Below are 25,426 nucleotides of genomic sequence, written 5' to 3'. Positions count from 1 at the left end.
TCACATCTTTCGTGGGTATTCTGTCTTCATCAGTAGCTAAAATATGGCGTATAGGGTTACTACAGGCAGGCATGAGGACGATTTCAGAGCAATAAGATAGCAGTAATGGCACACCATCATTTAGGAGAATGTAATAAGTGCATATCTAATAACCCTGTAAAAGATGCTTAACCCCTGCATCTCTGAGGTCATGTACAGAGATAGGAAGATAAACGGATTAGGAAGGGCTTCTTCTCACGTTGTGGTCATCCCAGGATTGACCAACGCCTGACCCCGCTGTTTGGAGTATGGTTACCTAAGCCTGGAACCACTCCTCTGTTTGGATCAATCTGCTATTTGTGGTCTTGGATAACAGCTTGTGCCAGATATGAGAAAGTAATAGGTTATGAATCTCTGTCCGGAGATAATGCAGAGGTTAATAGAAGACTTAAGATGGAGGGTTTCTCTCTCACCTTTGCTTGACATTTGTCGCATGTTAACTGAAAACTAGGAGCCGAGCCTTGAAGTGAAATTGTAATTTTCAGGAGCCTCACTGAGAGAACCATGGATCTGGTTTTAAATCAGCGATACGGTCCCTAAAGGTCCTTAGTCCATGACACTCTTCATGTTGATCTGTTGATTGATTTGTTGTTTGGTGATTAATTGGAAAGAAGCCACGTTAGCCCGATTCCCAAAACAATTACATAAACTGAAAGAAGTCAATTTAAAGCGTGATCCCAACCCGTTTCTCTCAGGATGATGGGGTTTTATTCACCAGATAAATATTCAGTAAGCGACAAGTGAAATGTGCCGTTTTAAAAATGAAAGGGGAGCGTGCACATACACACACACACACACACACACACACACACACACACACACACACACACACACACACACACACACACACACACACAGAGCCACATCTTAAAGCCGTTCTCAGGCAGGGCAGCAGAGTGTATCCTCATTAGCGTCTGTCACAACTCAGTCACAGCTCCTGCTGCCAGAATGGGATTTTCCCCTCTTTCCCTCCTCGGACTCTTCCACCTCCTTTTCACCTCAGCATCTCGTGCATATCTCTCCATCTGTTCATCTGACAGAAAATCATTAGCAGCCAGAAAAGACAATTTCCTGCTCCTATGGTCCCTTCTAAAGTGTTAGTCAAAAGTTTTCTTTTTTCATTCTTTATTTTAAAAAGTTTTTGATTAAGCCAATGTAATATTCTATTAATGGCTAATTGCTTGAATAGTGGAGTAGGAAATGGTATATGACAGTAGTCATCGTGAGTCAGTCTCAGCTGTCAATCATGATGTCCCACACTAATTTTATAGCATAAAAAAAAAACGAATTTACTGGAATATCAGTTTGATAAGAACAACCAAAAATTACTAAAACATCTTTGAGGGGAAAGAAATCTGTGAATAGGTAACTCTTAAAATATGTTAGCAAATCTGGATGACCTTTAATGTAGCCATGTCTTGAGCAAGTTAATATTTTCCTTTGCTGTAAAAAGATGAGAACTTTGCACACACTCTGCAGCCATCAAGGGGGGGGGGATGTCACCTCACAAGAGACAAAAGCAAACTATTATAACTATGAAAGATTGTCTAACAGAGACTTTGCACATTGTGTATGTATGAATGCTAAAATACCATTAGCACTGGGTATTATAATATCAAGAGGCATCAAGAGAATGGAACAGTCTTGTTTGAAAAAAAATCTGCCAGACATGTTCCAGTGTGTTCTTCTTTTCTATTATACCTAGCTCTACTTGTTTAATTTGCAGTTACATCACTTAAATTGAATGAAAATCCATTTGAAACTATTTATATGATACATATAGATGTTGTAGTTTTTTCCCTTCAAATTTGATTGCTTAATTTTCATACAAACAAAACCATGGTATGATTGCAGTGTTTTAACAGCTCTTTACACATTTCTGTTTGTGCATTTTTATTTGTCTGCTTCACCGCTACCTTGTTAAACAAAAGGCACTGAGCTCCAGTTGCTCTCACTGTCTCTGACTCGGAGAACAGGACTGTTCGACTGTAGTAAAGAGGTTTTACTGAAAGGTCCTCTCCTCTGTAAAAGTAGCCAACGATTTCCATTTGACACTGAGAGTTTACAGTCTCCTGATAGACGATCAAAGGGAGCGGCTGAGGAGCAGAGCACACAGAGGGATATTAGACTGTAATGGCGACCAGATGAACTTGTTGATGGAGCTTTAAACAAGTCTAAATAGCCCAACACTTGGCTAGAGTTTACCAACTTGAGGAGTTTAAGAAAATGATTTTATTGTTATTCGGTCTTCTCCGTGCAGTTATCTTAAACAGCCATATGTTTTCTTTATAAAGTCTGGGGCCTGCCAGCAGTAATTCACATTAGGAAGGTTCTGGGCTCGGGTGAGTGCAGCGCAGTAATCAGGAAATGCATGGACAAAGTATTCACCCGCACTTCTTATACATTCACTGTGGTAGGCACCTGTCTGCTCCTATCCCCTTGCTTTGTCAGGTTGAAAGTTGGAGGGGGAAGAAACGAGCGGGGAGTTGCTCAAGGGGAAGTGGTGGCAGTTCTCTTGTTTGGTTCAGTTAACTATGAAGCTCTCCGACTTCATTTGATCTCAGAAACCTCAGTTGCTCAGCGAAGGGGTTTTAACAGCAGCTGTATGTGTGTCTTAACATCAGACGAGAGGACTGAGCCCAGGTAATCAAATTTGGGATCACATGATTGGACTCGACAAGGGGAACAGGATGGGGAGGGGGTGGAGGTATTCACCCACTTGACCTGCCTCTTACACACACACACACACACACACACACACACACTCACATACACACAAAAAAACATCTCCATTTTTAGAATACTTTGCCAGGTCGCAGTTGGTCCAAAAAAAAAAAAAATGTACTGCTACCTCAAGCATCTGGCCGCTGAGGCTCTTCCCCATGGAGCTGATTTACATGAAACATACTAGAGCTTCAAAGCTGCTTTACTGCCTGTTTAGCCATAATGTTCTATTATGTATAGCATCCAAGAGCATGCTGGAGCACGAAGAGAACCACATGTGGAGCACTCCATGTGCCCAAAGCTATATATTACATATGTTACATAAAGAACACAAGATCAGTTCACTGTGTGTGTATGTCTGTGTGTGTGTGAGAGCGGGAGTCTCTACATTACATCGCTCCAGCTGGACAGGAGGAAAGAGGGTTAAATCCATGCAGTTGATTCCAGAAAAGCATGAGATTATTCATTTCCCCATCTCCTGTGGGAAAAAGCTTCGGCTCCACCGTGTAAGCATAGGCCTGAATACACGTATACATCCACACACGTTATCCAGTGTGCAGTAACATCAACAGCCTGCTGACTGCATGTTGTACCCCCGCCAACGAGGTTATAATCACCGTTGGCTTGTTTGTTTGTCTGTTAGTTAGCAGCGCTACACACTACTGGATAGATCAGCACGACACTTGAATGATGGGACATGGCTCAGGGAAGAATCTGTTTTGGTGCGTATTCAGAGATTGGACACTTTCGTTGATTTATATGTTTATCTTGGTGAAAATATCTGACATTTAAGCAGTTGTATCGTAGATTGTGTGCATTCCTGCAGCTCCACCTATTTAAATGTGGTTTCATAGGGCTGTAGTTATTTTTTTTTATCTGTATCGTAACAAATAGGGCTAGAAACCAGTAACTACCATGAATGTGTAGCTGAGAACCGTAACCTGTCCTGAGCTATAAGGTTGTTTAAACTAAAGGGAGCTGCGGGGCCTTGACGGAGGAATGCCGCCTCTACTGAGTGCAGTTAGTCGAATACTGTAATACGTTGAGGTATTTTGAAAAGAAAAAGTGAAGAAGAGAAGAGGAAGATATCCAACATTGAAACAAATTTGTAAAGATCTTTTTTCCTCCCTTGTCAAAGTGGAGATGTTTGAATCTCAAGCGTGATTGCAAAAAAAAAAGAAAGAGAGCTTGAAGTGAAATGGATTTCCTCGAATGGGAAAACAACATCAGGGCCAGGAAACCATTCAAAGGTTCTGTCAAAGGCTTCCTCCATCTTTACCCTCTTTCTTTCATCTTTCCCTCATCCCTCGCTCCTCCTGCTCCCTTCCCACTCTCGTTAGTGATGGTTGTGAGAGAGTGGAGAACAAAGCCCAGGCCCTGCCAATCGATCACCGAGCAACACCGTCAATTGACTGGTTGGAGCACAGGTCTTTTCCATCTGCAAAACGATTTACAGGTCAAAGATTGATGAGGATGACTGTTGTGTGTCTGTGTGTGTGTGTGTGTGTGTGTGCGTTTGTGTGTTAATACAACAGTGTGTGTCTGTATTTTAGATAAATTATACAAGATTAAGTCTTGTCTTGTTTGTCAGCGGCATGTTTTATTTGCACTCGCTTTATTTACACTCGCTCCAAATTGAATTCAGACAGTCACAAAAGAACTGTGTGTGTGTGTGTGTGTGTGTGTGTGTGTGTGTGTGTCTGTGTCTGTGTGTGTGTGTGTGTGTGTGTGTGTGTCTGTGTGTGTTTGTGTGTGAGAAACATAGCCGTAGACACTGACAGGTTGGTGGGTACTTTTTATCCTGGCTCTAGATTTCTGTGAAACGTGGTAAATTTCTACAGTGCACACACACATAGACACATACAGTAGAATTAAATCATACACTGGCAGGGAGTCACACTTTACCCTGGCACCATGTCTTTGCCTTTCAGTGCTGTGACTTATGCCAACACACTAATGGATAAATCCTCCAGCAGTCTGAACAAGCTTGGGTATGAAAGTTTGTGTATTTGTGTGTGTGTGTGTGTGTTTCAGCTTGTCACCCCTGCGTGCACGTGTGTATATTTTCAAGGTGTTGTGCTAGCATTGGGATTCTGTGTCACAGCTGGCCAGATGACTCGCCCTGGCTTCATCTCGAATTTCTCTGCGTCTCTGTGGGAGGACGCCGCCGCCACATTTGCATGAAAAAGGTTGTCAGACTAACACCTTTTCTTGTTTCCCTCCCTCCCTCCTTCCCTACTTCCCTCTGCCTCCATCTGTCTATCTTCCCTTCTGTGTCCGCAGCTCTGATAGCCATAGGCCAGTACAGCAGCACCATAGAGACCGTGGATGCTGGATGGTGTAAGGATATCACGGACCAGGGAGCCACACAGATCGCTCAGAGCAGCAAGTCCCTCCGCTACCTGGGCCTCATGAGATGTGACAAGGTATCAGGGCTCAGCCCATAATGTCTGCCAATGTCTGCCTTCCTGTCAGTATGTATTGCATGTGTGGCGCCTCTGGAGAAGCTTTCAGATGAAGTAGATTACATTTTTATGGTTTAACTTCAGATGTTTGGGAGAAACGTGTATCAGAGAGTTTTTTGCAAAATTCGAATATAGTCAATGACAAGTTCAACCCATTTTTAGGATATTTTCCAAATTTTGGTGTTTTAGCATTGCCAGATGGGAAATGTACTGCAGAAGGAGCTTGAAATTATGATAGTTTGGGCAAAATCACTGTACACTAACAATATCCATAAAAAAAACTATAAATAAATAGTCAATAAGTAAACAACGCTTTCATAAAACACACTTGGGCAAACAAGTATTCAAGTTCCACTTCTGAATTGCTGCCTGTGTCTCCTACATCCTCTCTCAGTGTGCTGATTCAGATTGGCTGGGGATATTTCATGTGAACAGAAACACATATTCATGTACGTCATCACAAAAAACATGTATATACACAGAGAGTGATCCATATTTCCCTATACTGATGATAATAACTATAATATTGTCTCTGAATTAAATCATACATTATGAATTTGTGCATTACTCATTGTACAGGATTGGGTAGGATGATAAAATAATAATACACACCAATATATATGGATACATACTGTATATAGTCAGATAGACGGGCATTCCTAACATTTCCAGGTTACGGCAGCTGAACAATTAAAATCTCTCCAGAGGAGAGCGTGTGAAGCTACTGCCGCCCAGCACATGCTGGTGATGCATGTGGGAGTCAGCTGGTTGGGTGGTAACAGAAGTCAAGGGACATAATGACCCCTCTTAAACACTCTGAGATGCCTCTGGGTCCCAGGGACGATCTTTGTCAAGTCACACTTCAACTCTCATCTGGTCTCTTAAAACCTCCAATCAGTAACCTGATGGAGGCTCTCTTAGCCGCTCTATCGTGGTGGCAACCCCCCGCCCACCTCTCCAACGGGCACAGTGGGGCTGCTGCAACACAGATGCATCCACTTAGCACAAGATCATTCAGGCTGACATGAGTGGGACGAGGGCACGCAGGGAACGGAAAGTGAACAGCTGGCTTAACCTAGAAACTTTAGCCTGTATTGATAGAGTTCTGCTTGTACTGTAGCCGTGTACACAACAACGCCCTAATCCCAGTGCTGGTGGGCCTCCTATCACAGAAAGTAACCGTATGCTCTAATGAGCCTTTAGTTTTTTAAGGTTGAGGCTAAATCTCACATTTGGGTTTTAGGCAGCACAGAATTAAAAGCCCCTGCTGTGCAGTAAAAGCCCGAGTGGAGGTTTGCAGGGGAGAAAAGAAGCAGGAGAGATTCTGACTTATCGTCGGGGCCCTCTCACCAGGTTGGGAACTCATCATTTTATTTCTTCATTATAAAATTGGAGCTATCTGTGTGGTCGCAGCCTCAAGGTTGACCCAACGGATTTCTCTGATAAAACTCGCCCACCCGGAGATCGTTAACTGTGACACGCACGTCGGTGTATCATATTTATCTATTGATACTGTAATGAAATTAAAACATATGAGGGCCTGCCAGTGACCCCCGTATGTAAGGTCCCGGTGATGAAGTGGTGTACTCAATTCACATTATTGCCGAAATGAATGTGTATCTATCATATTTATCTCGGAGTAATAAAGTGTAACTGCATTACACAACAGGTGATCACTTAGATTCCATTTTCATTTAGTCCCTCCCCCCCGCCTCCACGACTCGGTGACCCAACAATCGATAATACAGCCATGCTAATAAAAATCTCTTCTGGAATGACCCACATCTTTACTGGAATAATAATTTTTCTCAGTTTCTCTCCAAAGCAGGCCCCCGCCCTTCCGACAATGATTTTACCCATTCCTCTCCCCTCACTTATCCGCCCATCTCTCTCTCTTCTACTGGGATATTCACACTCATAATTTAGCCTGGAGGACGGAAAGATAAATAATTTTTCTTCCTCTGCTAGAAGGAGGGAATTTAGGGGGGAGACACAGCTAAATAAAGCAGTAATTGGTGCTATTAGAGCGGTAATAGAGTGTGAGTCGAGCAGAGAGAGGAGAGTCTGACAGTTTTCCCGGCTCAGGTACATTACAAAGTCTGAATCAGAGAATTCATTCACTGCAGGGTTGCCCTCCTTCACCTGCTCCTCTATCTTCTCTGTTCTGTGTACTACAACTGTGTTTAGCATTGCAAATGAGCCTGGAGTACTGCTGGGGATTGGTCAGGCCTGTGTGGGAGCAAGATCAGCCCACGGCAGCTCATTTCTCTGTTGTTGTTGTTGTTGTCTCTCTTCATGTTCGGCAAGAAAGGGAGTTACAGGCAGGTTTCGGGAGGAGAGAGATAATCTGAAGTCTGCTCGGAGGGAAGCAAATGAACAGAAAGAGGTTGTTATTACTGAGGTCAGAGTGAAAATGAGAGCTGCAGAGCGAGTTAAAGAGGTAAGAAGGTGAATGAAAGAGACAGACCGGGGCAATTGTGGTTATACACAAGTCAGCCGAGGGGCAGCAGTGACCATGGTCTGCCTGCTGCTCCACTCCTCCTCCTCTGAGCTCACTTCTTCTCTTCATCCCTCCATCCCGCAGCTCCTCGTGCTCGCCTCCGTGTTTCTGTTTATCCAATTTGAATTTGTTTAGAAATTATTTGGGTAGCAGTGGATTTAAGCAGTAAATTGGTGGATTTACTGTGGCTGACGCTCCTCTCGTTTCAAGACCCACAGGGCAAACTCCGGTAAATGTGCAGATCATATTTTCTGGACATTCTCTGGACAGAGTTTCTCTTTCAGATATGAAACAGGCTGCTGGAGACACCTACGTTGGCCCTTATCCCAAACATTTTCAAATCATGTCATCTTTCCAAGTATACATGTTCGTCAGCGTCTTTTCTTTTCATCCTGACGTATTTGTATTCTTTTAGTTTATGTGTTAGGAATGTCACCAACACGCCCACTGCTGTGTTGTCACATGGGCTCACTGGGACTGGGACATTGTACTTGAGGGCTGGCAGGAAATGTCACAAGCAACTGACTCAGACATTTGTGCTCTCATATACAGCCTCATGTCTCAGGAGATGTCCAGAGTTCAGGGCGTGTCTGAAAGCAGCTTTAGAGGCTCCTTTTTATTTTTATTACGATTGGCTGTTGCCTGATTTGAGCTGGTGACTCTTTCACTTGTTTCAGCTTCTTGGTCTCGCTGCTCCTACACGTCCTCGCTTTGCTTGAGGGAGTCAAGTGCTTTCAAATTCACAAGTCAAAGAAATCTGATCGAATTACACACCACATTTTGAGTGTATTTTCATGGTGATTTCTGTTTTGACCTCTGCTTGTTAAAAAATTGTGATCACCGCATCTCTTAAATGAGTCGAATCTGTATTTAAAAGTACTTTACGGAATTGTTTTCAGTAAATTCAATTTTTGCTAGATTTTTTTTTATTTCTGGTTTGTGTTTGACATTTCAGCCTCGGGCCACGTCGTATCATGGTTTATTTGTGTATCACAGCAGTCAAATCCAGAGGCATGTCCAATTCAATCTGAGGGCAAACTAATCTCATCTCTGCACTTAATGCAGTTCTGGGAAAAAGGACAAGCCGGGGGTATAAGTCTCAATTCCACAAGGTTTGCTCATAATGAAAGTCTTGTGCTAAATTGCTTGAGTTTGGGTTTCTATCCCTCACAGAATGTCTTCTTCATATTGACAAATCAATTAAAACGTTTTTTTACCCCATGCCTTTTATTTACAATGAGAAGTACAGTGTTTTTTCTTTTTCTTTCTGCAGCCCAGTGCTAAAAGTTACTATTATTTCCTCACTGTGTCTTCCGTGGTCTTATCCCCTATTGAATGTTATTTATTTGTGATATTTTTGATAGAAACATGAGGCGAGAGCTTGTGGGGATTCCAGGAAGAACGGCTCTGCTGCACAACACGTCCTTAATTAGATTCGAATGGTATTTTCATAGGATTTAAGCTTGATAGATTTGTATTGGTCTAACGCTGTCAGCTCGACCCGTTGCAACCTCAGTTTGTTTAGTTCGGCCTCAGGATCTGATCACTTGAGGAACCATCTTAATATTTACAGAACAACCCACTGCAGAACCGAGTCAACGTACACTGTAGCTGCGACCTGGAAGTATTCAGCTCTGCGTACCAACCCTGAATGTTTGTATAAATGGTTATATACACCTATGCAGAGCAGTTGGCTTCAGAGGGCAGATAGTTCTTCTTCCTGAGAGCGATGTTGACAGTGTTTTGGACGATACGAATACATTACAAATATACCCAAGTTGATATTTCCCTTACAAGGACGTTGTTGGTTTCTGCTCAGGATGTGTATGTTGCAGGAATTTAGAACAAATAGCTGCCATTGCTTGGACAAACGTGGCAGAGATTAGATGTGACAACTCCACAGAAACAACCTGAGCTGTTGAGGCCCTCGTTCCCTCGGTCCCACACATGTTCAGGTAAATTCTACAGTATACATTTGGCTATGTAAAACAAATATAGCTTCGGTCGCCCCTTATTTCTTCCGCTCTCCTCTCCCTCTCAAAGCTTCGTCCCACACTAACTGATGTGGAGTTGGGTTTCGGCCCCGTCACTCTCACACAACTCCTGTCTTGTGATAACCTTGACACACGGTGCGGACAAACCCAGTCAGCTCTCTGCCTCGGCGGCGCTGCCTCGCCCGTGTACATTTGTTTGGAGTTGTCAAAACGCTGAGAATTTTAATGTAACAGCTTCCCTGAATGTCACAGGACTTAGACAGTGTAGAATTCATTTAAGAACTGTTAACAGGATCCAGCTGGCTCTCCTCATGTGGAGCAGTGTGAAGGATCGATTTCCTCCGTCACAGTTTACACAAACGTGCTTCCGTACTGTATACATTTTACATTCAGAGAAACCCAAATTGTATGTCCACTGGCACTTGAACAGATATGAAGAAGTTAAGGGCTTTTTTTTTCCACTTTGCACAAACATAGATGGAGTAAACCACAGATCTGTGAGAAATATTTTCTTATTTAAACTCTCTTTTCAGCAGCAGATCCATATACGGTCTTTACAGCTGGAATGTGTACGTTTGGCCACTAACTCTTTTTTCCCTTCCTCTCTCGGCTTGTCTGTCTAAAGGATTCTCATTGTGTCTCAGTGTTTATACATGCCCCGATGCAACGTGTCTGTGTGGGTTACAGTGTGTGTTCTCCGACAGGAATTTATGTTATTTGCTGTTAACACAGCTCATAATGGAGCATTGAAATCAGAACCCCCTCCAGGCTCAGGCAAATGGCGTGCTCCGCCTGCCTCGTATGATTACTGCCCTCTGCCCTCCGGGCCGAGCGACCCTGTTCTGACGAGGGGAAGGAATGCGATTGATCCAGACTCACCCCAAAATAATCAATTCAATTCATTCTGTCCTTTTTCCAACTATAAACACTGTGCCAGTCTTTTGAAGTATTCTCAGAGTATTTTTTGCTCGTCAGTGGCGCATATGTCAGTGAATGTGTCATAGAAAACCCAGCTCCGCGCTAAATTCACTGTGAAATGTTGGGTCCTGTCTGTTGAGAGGAATTCAGACGCTTCCACGAACACAATAGAAAATCATGTATTAAGATCTTCGCTGTCCAAACTCAGTGCACCGGTGTCAACTCTCATTTTCAAACCAAAGTTGAAGGGTACACTTTGACGCCGTAGTAACAACATTCTGCTCACTGGACTGGGCAGATACACACAGACACACAAATTCACCAAATCCTGACGCTATAACATTTGAAGCTTTTTTGGCTAACCACAACAAAAAAAAAGTCCAGTTTCAGGGGCGAGGATCCAGCAGTCAGCGTTATTGATTCGTGCAGAAACCCACTGCACTGCCAAGTGTAATACCGGGTAACTCATTGCGCCCTTTATCTTGACAATGTTTTCATATGTCTCCTATATGAGTTGAGTTGTTGTTTTCTATAACGTGCCCTCCTGGCCACTCTGTGAAAATTCATGCTCTGCTGATTTACACGTTTGATACACTAAGATTCAGCCTTAGTGGAATATTTTCTCCAGAGCTGTTGTTACAGCCTCCACACGTTTACCTCCTTTATTCTCTCATTGTGTTTATTCTTCGTCTGTTCTCTCTTCTTTCGTTGTCTTCCTCCTTCCCTCCCCTCTTTTATACCATCTCCTCGCTTTTCTCCTCTTTAAGCCTACCGTCTTTTATTTATTTATTTTTCTCAGCTTCTTTTCCACTACTTCATTAGAGGGAAAACAAATGGGCGTTCTAGGTTGTGAAACGGAGAGGTAGGCAAACTCCCGCAGTCAGCACGAAGCCTGACTCGGGAAATAATGACACTGACGGCTAGCGGCCCCTTCAGGGACGACTGGTGGAGAGACTCAGAGTTATCATCGTAATGGAGGAGGTGAGGGAGGAAAATGGAAGGTACAACAAGAGGTGGCCGTGAGGGAGGGAATAAAAAATGATTTAGCGAATGACACAAACCAAGCGAAAATAAAAGTGAAATTAGATCAAATGAAACAAAACAGTCAAAGCCGACTATTCCCTTCACAAATGGCGGCAAAAAAAAATGTTTTGTGTAAGCAGTTTGGAAGTGTGCTCCCATTACCTGCACTGAGGTGGAGCGCCGTTTGGGGAGCGGGTACGAGCGCCGCGGCACCCCCCAGATACAACCACCAGACAGACCTTGTTAAAAGAACAGACACACCAATCAATATGGTCGTTCCACCGGTGCATCCAGCTGCCAGGGACCATACACAGATAGGCACGGCACAGCAATTTGCAGACATAAACAAGGGCCTAATTGTTCGGGGCCTGGAGGTTTGGAGTGAGGAAAACAAAGATGAAGTATGGCGAGTTAGGAGGCATTTTAACTCTCATTTAGGAAATGAGAGTTTGGGAGTCCAGAAAAACTTTATTCGATGAGCGCTGTTATCGTGTTGTTATTGTGAACGGCAGGGATCCTCCGTTTAAAGGCTCTTAAAGTGGAAGGGAATTAAGGGGAGAGATGCCGCGTGTGCACCACAAAGTGAGGGAGGTTTTTCTGCTTCCTATTTTCCAGGGCTTTGACCAAAGCCAGACTTGAATGTTCAAAGTCGAGAAAGTAGTTTGAAAGAGTCATTTGCCATTTGTGATTTTCAGTGTAATCTTGGGAGTCTCATCCCCCCCCTGCGCGCAGAAGAGCTGTATTGATTGGCGGTCTTAACTGAAGCGGCCTCCTGATCATCCCTTCATCTTGTTTCGAACAGACGCGTTGTCTCAATAGCATCAAATCCTCCACATTATTCCGGTGAGAGGCGGAGCAGCCGGGTGCAGCAGGAAGAGGCAGGAAGTGACGTGTTAACTCTGCTGCAGAGATCACGTGATTTTTTGCCAACACACAGACACCCGTGTTGGCTCGTATCACCACAAACTCCCTTGACATCTTTGTTGATGTTTTCTATACATGTTCCAGCGCTTTTTCAACAGGATATATTAGTTTTCTTTGGTCTGGCATCTTTCACTCGCGGTGATCCGGCGGGGGATCCCCTGCTGTGCTCTCACATCGACTTCTCCTGGATATACAGACATTTTTCTTGGAGGCCGGGAGGAGAAACTCTCTCTAGTTTTCCAACCAGGCCCTTAGTAACAACTCTGGATAATGTCTGAATGAGCCCATGAGAGAGTGCAGCAGGAGTGTCACTGCGAGTGAGCGGACAAGTTTCTCAAGACTTGACAAACGCTGGAAAACTGGAAAAAACCCTAAAGAATACAAATATCTCACTGGGAGAAAGAGGAGCCGTACACATGTCAACTTGAAAAACGGCAAGAGTGGAGAGCTTTTGCTGATAAGGGGCCGACGCTGGTGTCAATGGGCTGTAAACCAAAACACGAGATTTATTCATTACTTCCTCCCTCCTGCAGGCCGTGCCACCCCTCACCTGACTGCTCCTGAGAGTCCTGTGTTGTTGTCACCACGTCTGAGCGGAGAACCCCCCGCTGCGTTCTTCATGTGTGGCCAAACTCCCCGGCAGTAGTCTGGACGTTATATGCAGAGATTCCGGTCTGAGAAAAAATGGCTGCACACACAAATACCTGTGTTGCCCTCCCTCCACCTAATCCTCTCTTTGTTCCTCACCCTTCTTTTTGTTTCTGCGTCGCTCCCTCCCTCGCCCTCCTCCGAGCAAGGACGGCCAAGGTTGTTTGAATTTGTGGATGCCGCTCACATCTCTTGTTCATTCAATTAGTTCATTCAAGTTCCCCCCCCCCCCCACCTGTTTTGTTTTTCATCCTCCCCCCTTTTTATCCCCCTCCTCCTTCCCCCTCATCCAGCGCTGTTTACTCATCACAACGGAGGTCAACATAATCTCATGGAGTCATGGGAAGACAGGAGTCAGTGGGGCCTGGATACTCAGACTTGCCAATCCTGATTTCGGGGGCAATAACTTTTTTTTTTCCTTTACGCAGACATTGACAGAGACATCAGGTGGTCACAAGCCCTTTTTATCCTGGAGCTGCAGATGTCTGACCATGTTGGTGATGAATTAGCTTCTTAACGCTAATGACAGTGTTCCTCCCCTCGCTGAAAGCTACGTCCGTACATATTTAATACGTCCAGACGAACTTGGGAATTTTTTTCGGGAGGATCGATTAAGCTTTTGATTGATGTCCAGCTTTAGAATTGATTGCCAGTGGATGTAAAAGCTTAAAAAACTGAAGTTTTGCTGATTTGCAGCCATGAAAAGAGTTTCTATGACCTGTGGCTCCTAAGATAACATTTGAAGAAAGGGAAAAAATTTAATTCTGAGAGCAGAGATACAGATTCAACATGCTGTCAAGATTTGACGGCAGCGAGAACAAAAGGCTGATATGTGTGTACACGCCATTTTTTCGTTGACATTTTAAATACGGATGAGCTCGACTTTAATTGCGGTGCTCTCACTTGAATATTCAGAATTAACCCGTAATGCAGGATATTCACTCTGCGGAAGGTGGTGTCCACGCTTTGTGCTTACTGATGAGATGGGGGGGTGCTGCTTACTGCCTGGCTTGTAACTTAAACCAGTGGCTATGAATTTTGTATCATGGTGTTCTTTGGAAGGACGTGGAGTCGAGTCGTCCTTGTTATTTATGTATTCTGAAGAACAAGGGAGTCATGCGAGGCAAAGAAATTAAACACAGTAGCTCTGTTGTGATTCTTATTAATTCTGCGTGTGTCTGACCCTCTGGTAAGCTGCTCTGGAATGTGTTCCTACGGTTTCTGGAGCTGTGTGTGTGTGTTTGGTCTCGGTGTTACTCATGTTGCGGGGACCTAATCCTGTTTACACAGTCAGGTTATTGTTGGGGAGGCGTGCTCCTTATGGGGGCAAAAAGCAAGTCCATATAAGGTAAATCATTAAATGTAAGGGTAAGGGTTAGGTTAAGATTAGCATTAGGAATTTATTTATGATGGCTAAGGTTAAAGTAAGGGGCAAGGTAATGCATGATCTCAATGAGTGTCCTCTAAACACTTGTAAGATAAGTGTGTGATCACCCACCTGAACACATTGTGCTTTTTGCCACTTGAAGATCAACAGCCCTGGTTTTCATCCTCATCTTTACATCCACTTACTCTCTTTGTTTCTTTAATAAGCTTCTGCTGATGCATTATTGATTCTGATGATTGTGAATGAAACCAGTTCATATCAATGGCCGTGGTCGTACAGAGAGGCCCGGTCTGAAGAGGCCTCTGCAGTCAGACCTGGTCCAGAATACACACAGCGGTTAATTAGACCCAATTCCAAACGCAGTCGACCTCCACCAACCACTTCACATTTCAGTGTCTGCCTTCCCTCCAAAAACCACATTTCTTTCAGCGAAGCTTGTGGTGAAACGTCGAATCACCCGAAACACCTCATATATATTGACACGGATCCAAGAACCACGGCAGCAGAGCGACCGACATCTGACCCGACCCGACTGTACAGACTGGGATTTAGACTCAGAGGGAGACCAGCACGGCCTGCTGACATAAGTTTTATCTTGTTTATTCTTGCAACAACCTCACATGTTTTTATTGTTTCATGTACCTCTTTTTGTTTTTAATATTTTTTTATTTATATATTTAATTTAATTTTTAGTAATGCACTTTGACCTGCATTTAATGTATAAAATCCTTTATAAACAGAAACATAAATTAATAATGGTAATCATTGTTCTTTACACCATCATATTCCTTATTGTTTGCGATGCTATCCAGTGTATGATCATTGTTCCAGTAATAATTCTATAGTATGATAATAAATTATAGCTTACTGGTTCTTATTTTAAAATTAAAATGAATCGTTGTTACACCAAATATTCAGTTTATTTAGTTTCTTTATATTCCAGATAATTTAGTGTTTTTCCAAGCAGTGGTTTCCAGTTATTACAGTATTTAATGCAAAAGAAAGCAATTATTATAAGCAATTATGAACATGATTGCTACAAGAAAATGAAATCTAACTCTGAGGCTTTTCAGTTTTCTGTGTCACTATACGCCTCCCCTCTTAATTAGGTCTGTGTTACTTCTGCCTTAATAAGAAGAAGCTGCAACAGTGTTTTACCAGGTTTTCTTTTCTGAGATTAACAAATAAATTGTGTTAAGCCTCTTGAGTTATGGAATGTTTTTGCTCCAGTCTGCAGAGATAAGAAGGCCGGCGCAGAGAGAGGGATTGGACTGAGCCTGGTACACATTCCTTTAGTTACCTTTGTCACGCGTGATGGAGTGTGGGGTTTACAAACCTGGCCTCCAGAACCTCTCTCTCTCTGACCCTGTTCAGTTGAGCCTCTGTTACTCTGAGTGTGTGTGTGTGTGTGTGTGCACGCACTGACACCCTGCCGCTGTCTGATATTGTGCAGGGATGAGGTTGTGTGAGCGGGACCAGACCTTAGTTGTCGCAAGCGGTGCCTGACCTGGTTTTTTAAAAGCACATTCAGAGGCATGCTCTGCAGATTTCTGTGAGAGGGGGGGGGGGGGCGCTCGGCTTTCTGACACAAAATCAAAATGTTTGAGCACGGGCTTTTCCTCGGTAAAGCGCAGTCTATTCCGTAAGCTCCCAGGCCAATGCATCGATAGTTCATTTAGAAATATTGAATCCTCTGGAATAAGTTGGTGGCAGCCTCTTTTCTGTCGCTCTACTTCTAAAATCCTCTTATTTGCTGTTTTCTTTCTTCTCCTTCCAGGCCCCCTTCATCTTCTTATCAGACACTGAGAACTATCTTTCAATTGTCCAGTCACTCGTTTAGAAACTTTACAACTGGGGCTTTTCCTCTGAGCAGTTTAAAGAAGGCTATAAATCTGGCTGTTTAAATCCAGGCTTGTTCAGGCTGCCTTTTACTGGGGCCTGATGCACTGCATTCTTCTGCTGCCTAAATAGGCTTTTTAAACATTTACCCCAAATGTATTTACTGGTTGACTGATACACTCTCTACATGGGAGTAGACAGGGAACGGGGGGTATTTGTCTCTCTTTATGGGCCTGGGACTAGCAATGGATGCCACATGGCCAAAGAAAACGAGAGAAGGAAAAAAGGAAAGAAGAAACTCACAGACCTGCGCTGAGGTTAATGAAAACACGGAAGATATAAAAAAAGGAATAGAACCATTTTTCTTGAAACACTTAAAGTCATGTAGAAAGGATCACTGAGCATGTCTTTGTTTCCTGATATTTGCATGCGCGTCTATTATTTTTCAAATTCAGCCCTGAAGTGTGAACAGTCAGTGTTTTATCGCCTCTTTCTCAGGGTCACTGTTGCTACATTCAATACGGCTCTCAGTGGGTTTTGATATATTCTGACGGAGCGGAGGCCGTATTTTCTCAGTCTTCTATTTCCCAAAGTCTTTCCCTCTCTCTTTATTCCATTTCCCTGCCTTGATTGCTGGGAGCACTCAGAGGGTGTTCTCACCACGCCAGTCTAATATGATATGCATCTCCGTGTTTGTGTATCTGATTATCGATTTACGACCCTGTTCTTCTTTTTCCCACTGAGAATGTGAACTGCTGCGGCATTAGTCATCTTTACGACGTGTTTTACTGTGCTTCTTACCGGGGGAAGGCCCTGCATTTGTGGTAAATGTATATTTTACGTGGTGATAGAGTGCATTTGCATCAGAGGATTAGTCTTAAAAAAAAAAAGAGGAAAATGAGGCAGCTCACTGTTACAGCCCATAAGAGCTCTCCAAGAGAGAACAGAGGTCAGTTCAGGGACTTTGAGTCACATGTAAAGGCAGAGGAGCAGTTGTCAACAGGCGCTCACTCACACACAGACAGACACACACACACACACACACGCACAACCCTATAAACTTTTCATGTTTACTGTACAGCATGTTCAAATAAAAGGTGCTTTTTGCTGAACAGTGTATCAGACATACATCTTTTTTGTTTTCCCTTCATCCGCTCTCTCGCTCTCTCACAAACCCTGACAACGGCACATTACCCGTCAGCACGCATTACACCGCACTTAGATCTACAGGACAGCATCTTTGAAGTTAAAATGGGGGAAAATATCATAAGTATAGGCCTTGCTCCAGATAGCTGTGGCTGCGCTCCCAGATGCTCCTCAAAGATTAGAGTCATCAGCGGGTAGCGATCTGCTCTATCATAGACTTGGCAGCAGGTTTGGGGGAGGGGCTGTACAGTTTGGTCCGGTACGGTACAGTGATCCGGACTGTATGGGGTAACAGAAAAGAAAACATTGATGCAGGAGCAGTTCCACTCACCAGAACCTCCAGTGACTTATGATGGCATTTTTAAGCTTATGTTGCTTAGCAACAAAATATTGTTATTCACAGTTTTTGCCCAGTAACAAAATTTCACTCCAGGAAGAAACAGCTGAATCACCGTTTTAAAGTCTGTGGCCCAGCAGTTGTAACCAGAGGACGCCGGTCTCTGCCAGCAAGTTACCCACAGCGCTCGGTCTGACCTTTGTGTCCAACATCAGCTCGGAGCCGCAAATACCAAGCAGGTGTGGTGATGTCATCACTTCTCATTCGACATACCAGAGCCATGCAAAGGGCACATTGCCGTGTTGTGCAAAGAGGATTGTGGCTGGGAGCTCTGGGAGCTCTGGGAACCGACGAGGAAAGGCTTTCTCTCCCAGTGGGCTGTTGTGTTTAGACCTGAGGAGACGTACAGTAACTCTGGTTGTCAGACTGGTGCAGCGGAGGAGAGTTAATGGATGACGTGTGTGTGCCTCTGTCAACAGGATTTTCTGTGCACCAGCAAGAAGTTGTTTCAAAGATGCCAATAAAGTAAAGAGTAAGGAGATTTTAGACATGGGCGCAGCAGCCAACCGCTGTTTTCTGTGTAAAGATAAAGTGGAGTAATGGCGTCCTGACCAGAGGATGAAGTCACATTCAAAGTCACATTCCATGTCTGGTTGTGATCCGAGCTTCTCTGTTCTTTGTTTTGGTACAGGGCGCACGTTCGTGTTAGTGCGTGTGCGTGTGCGAGTGAATGTGAGTCCCTCCCTGGGAAACTGTTGGCCCCATGTTTATAAAGCAAAATGGCTCCAGCTTCAGTCGGCAGTGATTTGAAAATTACACCCGGGTGGACACATCTTTATTGTTTTACAATGTCTGTGGGCTACACCTAAAACATCAAGACTGCAAAGACAAACCATGCTAGCTAGCAGTTAGCCGCTCAGCCGGCCCACTGAGAGTCTGATGCGCTCTGGGCTAAAAGAGCCCGGAAATAAAGTTTAACAACATTAATTTATCGACCAAAGAGTTCAGGGTCACTTTATTGAGTGTGGATTCCCGACCCGAGCCTGAGGCGTAGTTCGGATATGATATGATGAAATGATATTTGTTTTCGGGTGGAGTTCGGTCTCGTTGGGCTGAGATATCTACTTGATTTATTTACACTTGACGTGCCTGTGATTGTGCAAAGCATTTGGCTCGGGTAGCATTGTGACACAAAAAATAGCCCTTTGACGAGATTGGACACTTTGCCTAAAAGGTAGGCGGGACTTGTGGCCGGAGGAGGGGCTTACCGTCCCCGTGCTCATCCCGGTCGGTGCCAGGTAGCTGCAGTGAACGAGGTACAAGGGATTTCTTTTGCTGTCTTGTAACTTTAAAATGTTCATGGGGTTGGATTTGATTGATAGTAGAATAAGTCTGTTTACTTGTTTGCCTTTTGCTTCTGCTGTAATCATATGTCTGAATCCCAATCATTTCAAACCCGTGTTATGTGACAGTAATTACATTATTGAAGCCTGTTTAAATAGAAACATAAAAACACTGATGTGACGCAGGGTTTGTTTTTCAGCTCAGTGTTACCAACAACAACAGCAGCACAGGTCAGTGCAGCAGTTAGTCTTTTAATGATTTCCATCCAAGTGATGCTGCTGCGACTCAAACATGTAGTGCTGCCGCGAGCAGCAATTAGGAAATGATTCAGCATTCTGATTGGGAGCCATTTTGCGTGAGCCGTGTTTGCGCAGCAAGTGGAGCCGCACTAAATGAGCATTAATGAATGTTATGGCCTCCCATCAGTTTGACAGGTCTATTCTTTAGATCGGTTTTAATTGTAATTAAGCCATGATTAACGGGCTGGGAGTGTTTTATTCTCTTTTCAAGAATGCTGGGCGTAATATGTTCACGAGGCAATCAGGGCTTTGTCATTTTATCTGCTAATGAGGCTCAGTCGTATGTCATAACAAACTCAAGGCTTCTCCGCTGTGACGGCTTTTACAGGCCGTCGTTAAGCTGCTCTCCTGCTTGGTCCTCGATGGAGGCCACATGCGGCCATCTTTGTAGGCAGACCACTGTTGTTGGTGTGGAAGAAGAGATGTTTAACAGAATTTTCTGAACATTAACGGTATTTCTTCTCAGATTGTTTGAAAATTCATTACTGGATGTGAATAGACCCGTGAATTGAAACGCTCTTCTTTTAAATCTTATCAAATCTTTTAGAAAATGGGGATGAGATTCACAACATTGCAGGAAATTGTTCAGTGCTATGTTCTCTTTCAAGCCTTGTGTTATAAACCTTCTGGATGAAAGTGTTTTATTTCACTGTAATGAACATTACTGCTTCACTTCAGTTTGGTCTTCTCATGAAAAGAGGGAATAGAACTCCTTGTTTTTTTCTAATCTGACAGTTGGAAATCTCATTATTCAATAATAATCATGTGGATTCTTTAAGGCAATATCCTGAAACACTGTTTTATTAATGCTTCAGCTTTTCCAACGAATCTTTGATCGCAGCACTGACGGCAATGCTGGAATTTACTCATTTCCACTTTTACCTGAGGATTTAATGCAGCTTTTAAGTGCTAGTGGTGGAGAATTAGTTCAAATTAAAAAGCCAGGCTCTGTTGTGTTTCTCTTCAGCCCCGGAGAAAGAACTGAAGCACGGAGCTTCTGAGAATTATTCTCAGACATTTTCTCTCAGCGTGTGAGCAGAAAAACAGACTGCAGAACAAAATAAGAAAGACTTCACCCTGAGATTTTGATTCTAGTTTTTCATTTTTTCCCCTTGTCAAGCTTCAAGTGTGTTGGCATCACACACTCCAGCTCTCTGGTTTTTCATTGGCAATCAGAAGTAACGCTCACAGGCTGTTGTTGTCTTTTAGTCCTATTGGATTCAGTGGTGCTGTGCAAAGTTTCCATCTTCCTTCCTTCCGTGACCCGAGAAACATCGGTGGTCCATCTGCCCATTTGTTTTCTCGAGTTCTTTACTTGACAGCAAATTGCTGTTTCCCACCTTTTAGAGAAAATTGTGGAAGAAAGAATTTGACAGAAAAACAACAACGATAACGGATCATAACCTGAGCCCCGATTCCAAGAACTCTCACCATGCGAGACCTTTCTTCCAGAAACCAGAGAGCTCTCAGGGCAGTGAACTCAGGGAAAGTGTGAACCACTTTGTCACTGCTTTGGCAACAACGGATGACTGTGTGCTCAACATGTGTGTGAGTGTTTATACATCATTTCCCCTGGAAAGTGTCACACTCGCGGGTGGGCGGGGGTTGGTTCTGGGTGGGTTGCGGTTAACCCCACTAGGTCTCCAGGGTTACTCTGCCTCTGCTCTTTGTCGGATCCTCTGACTCTCTCACTCTCGGCTGTCAGTGATGGAGTGTCGGACGGGCACAGACGGGACGGAGAGCCCATTTGCTGCTTGTCTCTCGAGTCCTCTGAGGAACAAGAAGGCCTCATTAGCCCGGTGAGCTCAGATGTCCTCTGGTGCTGAGCCCATCACCATAGTCCAGTTGTGTGTGCGTCTGTATGTGTGTGTGCATATGTGCATTCACTGTGGGCTCTTTAGAAATTGCCTTCTCTTCATTTTATTCTAGTACAGTGCCATTTTGACTGGGCACTAATGGTAAAATCTGCATTTCCGATTATCTTAATGAGGCATCATGGAGCAGTGCTGAGACACTCGACAGAGTTTAAATTACTCGGTTGAAATGAAGTCATTTAAAAATCTGTATTTATTACAGTCGAAGCCGTACTTCTGTGACACTTTAAGTTTTTAAGCCGATTGTCTATATTTTATATATATTTACCCAGGATTCCCTGGAAAAATCATTCTGATACTGATATTCTGAAATAAACTTTTTTATTTTTATACTTCAACAAATCATGATAACTTCAATATTTAAAGTCGTCAATATCAATCGAAATCTTTCTGTCACTATCTCTCCGGTGCTGAACAAATCTGTGTTGAAACAACAGTCGACTCGGACGATGCTCATTTGGTTTGATGACCTCAGACAGTTCTCAATTTGCATACTTCCATACTTTTTTTACTTCCATACTTTACTTCCATACTCACACTGACTGAACTCTGACAGCAGACGGGCATTAACACTGATACTCAGAACAACACACGATGTGCTCTGTGGATCCAGACGGGGAGACACTGGACACTTCTCACCCTCTGCACCGATTTTCAAACTAGTGTAATTGGTGGCAGTGTAACGTCCATGATGTGTGAAACAGGGCAAACAAACAGAGGCAAGCAAAATGTGGATTTTAAGTCCAAGCACATGAGTCAGTAGATATTTTGGGGGGCGATTATCATGGTGAAATATTCCAGTGGTTGATTCAACCTCTGTCAAAATGTTACTATACAGTGTACACAGTGTACTAACTGTAGTATCAGTAAGTATCTGATTTGAGACGTGGACATAGTTTTCTCATAGTTGTGTGTGTGTGTGTGTGTGTGTGCGTGTGTTTTGCAGGTGAACGAGGAGACTGTGGAGAGGCTCGTGGTCCAGTACCCTCACATTGTGTTCAGCACGGTGATGCAGGACTGCAAGAGAACCCTGGAAAGAGCTTATCAAATGGGCTGGAGCCCCAACACATCGAACACTTCGTAGCTACTGTGCTGGATCACACACAGACACACACAGACACACACACAGACACACACACACAGGTCCTTTCTGTGTACAGACACAAAATGCAGCACATCAATGTTTGCTTCTCATCCACTGTTGAAACATGCATGTGAACCTGTAGCTACACACACACACACACACACACACACACACACACACACAGAGGTCTGGTCCGTCACCTGTTTCATTTCAGGCAAATCTCCCATTTTAAATATCTCAATCAGATATGGGCCCCCTCATGTTTTATAATTGAGATGATATGCACCCACTTGTCAGTGCGTATAGTTCTCGTCACCTTTAGGTCAGATAACAACCTAGTGAACTGTCTTTGACTAGAGCCCAGTGCTTACTGGTGCAGACCAGTGCACTAAGGGAGAATTCAGCCTCACACATGTTAAGTCCTCCATGACACAGGGAAAAAAACATCTCTAAAGTAGTTGACCAGAATTGTTGTGAATGAATAAACGAATGGTTTGTTCCTCCTAGTGGAACCAGTGCTTCAGAACCCAGTCCACTTCCTCCAGACTGAACTCTCCTGCTGCACTGAGCTCACACAACACCGAGCAGAGACTCTGAGATCTCATGGAAACATCGGAACACTTCAGTCCAGAACGCAAACCGGGCCTCGGACTTCATTTCACAGCATATGGAGAGATCTCTGATGTGGATTTAGTCCGTTTAGAATTCTTCTTCTCTTTCTCGGATGTTTAGTTCAGTGTTGGAAGCCCCTGTGGACTCACATTCATGGACACTGTTGCCACGGCTCCATTTGAAGGACAGAGCTCTTTGCTGTGACTCAATATGCACACTGTTGTGGTACAGGAGGGGGGGGGGGGGGATATACAGGCCAGAAGCAGTGAAAACCCTGGTAGCTCACGGCATTGATTATAATCTAGAAGTGCATGTTTACATTGAGAACCTCAACATATGTATTTTTTCAGCTGGAGACGGAGGCTATTTATGAAGTGACGCTGAAATGAACATCCGTGTGACTCGGGATCCGTGCTGCTTTCTCTGCCGTGCGTCGACTTCCTGTCACCGACCGAGTTTCACCTCGAGTCCCACAGAGTGAATGAAAGAGATGTTGCCTTTACCCACAGACCCTGGGTCAAATTATCAGAGTCACAACCACCTTGACCGACACGGAGGAGGAAATGTTGCCTTAACTGGTTGGTAATTGAATTAGTAACCTGTAATCAACCCGGAATTTACGGGAGAAATGTTTATCTGCTCTGCGTTTATCAGATTCCCCTAAACCCCATTATTTGATCCCTTATATACATATATACATATAAATATAAAATCATACTGTGTAGGATATAGTTAGACTAATATTGGTTTTGAGCATATACTTGTAACATTAGTTATGTAGCATTGCAGTTGATGGTTTTAACTTTCTTAGTGGTGTAGGAAAAACAAGATAAAACAACTGCCCTGGGCCTCGAGCCAGAGCCAATAGAAGTTGGTGGGGGAGAGTCGACCATTTATATCCATTCTATAGAAACTCATTAGTGTACAGTTCAAATGCAAATAACCAGGGTATTTTTCTATGGTGTGAACCAGATCTGGGCTCGGCCTCCACAGTCTGTTACTCAGATATGAACAATAGTTTACTGAGCTTAGGGTTTGATTAGAACTGTAAACTTTCTACAGAATATAGAGACTTCAGACAATTAAAAAAAAAACTTGTTCATTTCACCCTTGTCAGGATTTGTAGATTTTACCCGACGGAGAGTTTCTCCCTCGGCCTGTTTTTGTTCTGTTTCTGTTCTTTTGTAATCCCCACATGCACTTTTCTTCTCTGCATAGATGTTGACACACTCGATTCCTGATTTGTTAAGGCAACCGTAAATGACTGGATTTACATAAAGATGAATAAAACACTACTACAAGCTTTTTTCCCTCTCTTTTCCTTTTGTATGTGTGGAGCTGAAGCGGGGTTATTATTCACAAGGACGGCAGAAGGCTTCTTCAGATTGCCTCAATATTTCTTCCAGGATCTTTCCAGACTTTCTGTAACAGTAACAACGTTTCAGCACAAGCACTGTAACGATGCTGGCGGTTGAAATTTGAATCCAACACAGATCACATCTGTTTTCTCAGGTAAAAATGCAAATAAGGCGACCGGCACGTTTTCCATCGCACAGCTCCGAAGCCTCTGTGTTGTTAGAAAAAAAGATGTTTTCCACCCGTTCCCATGCATTGATAATGTCTTTCTTTCTATTGAGCACCGTGACAAAACAACCGACCTTTCATTAAGCTGCACATCATCATTAACGTGATGTCAAGGTCACCAGAGTTGTCACAATCATCGGAGCTTCACATCTGGGACAAAGGACGAGGAGACATCTGCTCGCTGCCAAGTCAAACACGCCGAGGCCTCCGCGAGCCTGAAGAGCTGCCACTCGGTGGGTCCTCACTCTCTGACAACATTGTGTCTTTCAAGTGTCTGTTTTTACTGTTGGGTGTGTTTGTGTTGTTTCATGTCTGCCGATCAAACACGGCCGATAGCATCAAACGGGACGCAGAGGTTGCCTCTTCTCAGACAGATTCCCACTGTTGTCAACACGTCTTGAATCACAGATAAGATGTGTGTTTTTTCTCTAATCTTAATAAGAGCAAAGGGAGCTCAGATTTGTATCGGCAGGTTTCTGTTTATTTCCCAACGACTATGAGAGAATAGAGAATATGATGGATCCCAGATGTAGATGTGTTCAGTACAAGAAACAGATCTTTAAGTTGATTATTCCTACTGTAACTACACTTTACCTGCAGATATCATTTAAGAGTGTTTTAACTCATCAGTCATTCCACAGGAAACCGTTTCATAAGGAGCCAGAGTCCTTAACGGGTACGTTTT

At 43.6% G+C, this 25,426-nt stretch overlaps 1 protein-coding gene across 1 annotated transcript in view; it reads left to right on the top strand.

The window, feature by feature from the left end:
- fbxl17 (F-box and leucine-rich repeat protein 17) overlaps nt 1-24,463 on the top strand; it is a 223,262-nt gene extending 198,799 nt beyond the window's left edge. Inside the window, exons 10-11 of the mRNA XM_053420990.1 lie at nt 5,047-5,189; nt 22,408-24,463. Coding sequence (XP_053276965.1) covers nt 5,047-5,189; nt 22,408-22,545 — 281 coding nt within the window. The 3' untranslated portion in view covers nt 22,546-24,463. The remainder of the gene's footprint in view (nt 1-5,046; nt 5,190-22,407) is intronic.
- Nucleotides 24,464-25,426: the final 963 nt, after the last annotated feature.

Source organism: Pleuronectes platessa, chromosome 4, assembly GCF_947347685.1.
Source record: "Pleuronectes platessa chromosome 4, fPlePla1.1, whole genome shotgun sequence".
In the NCBI taxonomy this organism is placed as follows: domain Eukaryota; kingdom Metazoa; phylum Chordata; class Actinopteri; order Pleuronectiformes; family Pleuronectidae; genus Pleuronectes; species Pleuronectes platessa.
Note: the sequence above shows the minus strand (reverse complement) of the source record. Positions and strands in the feature narration are given on the sequence as shown.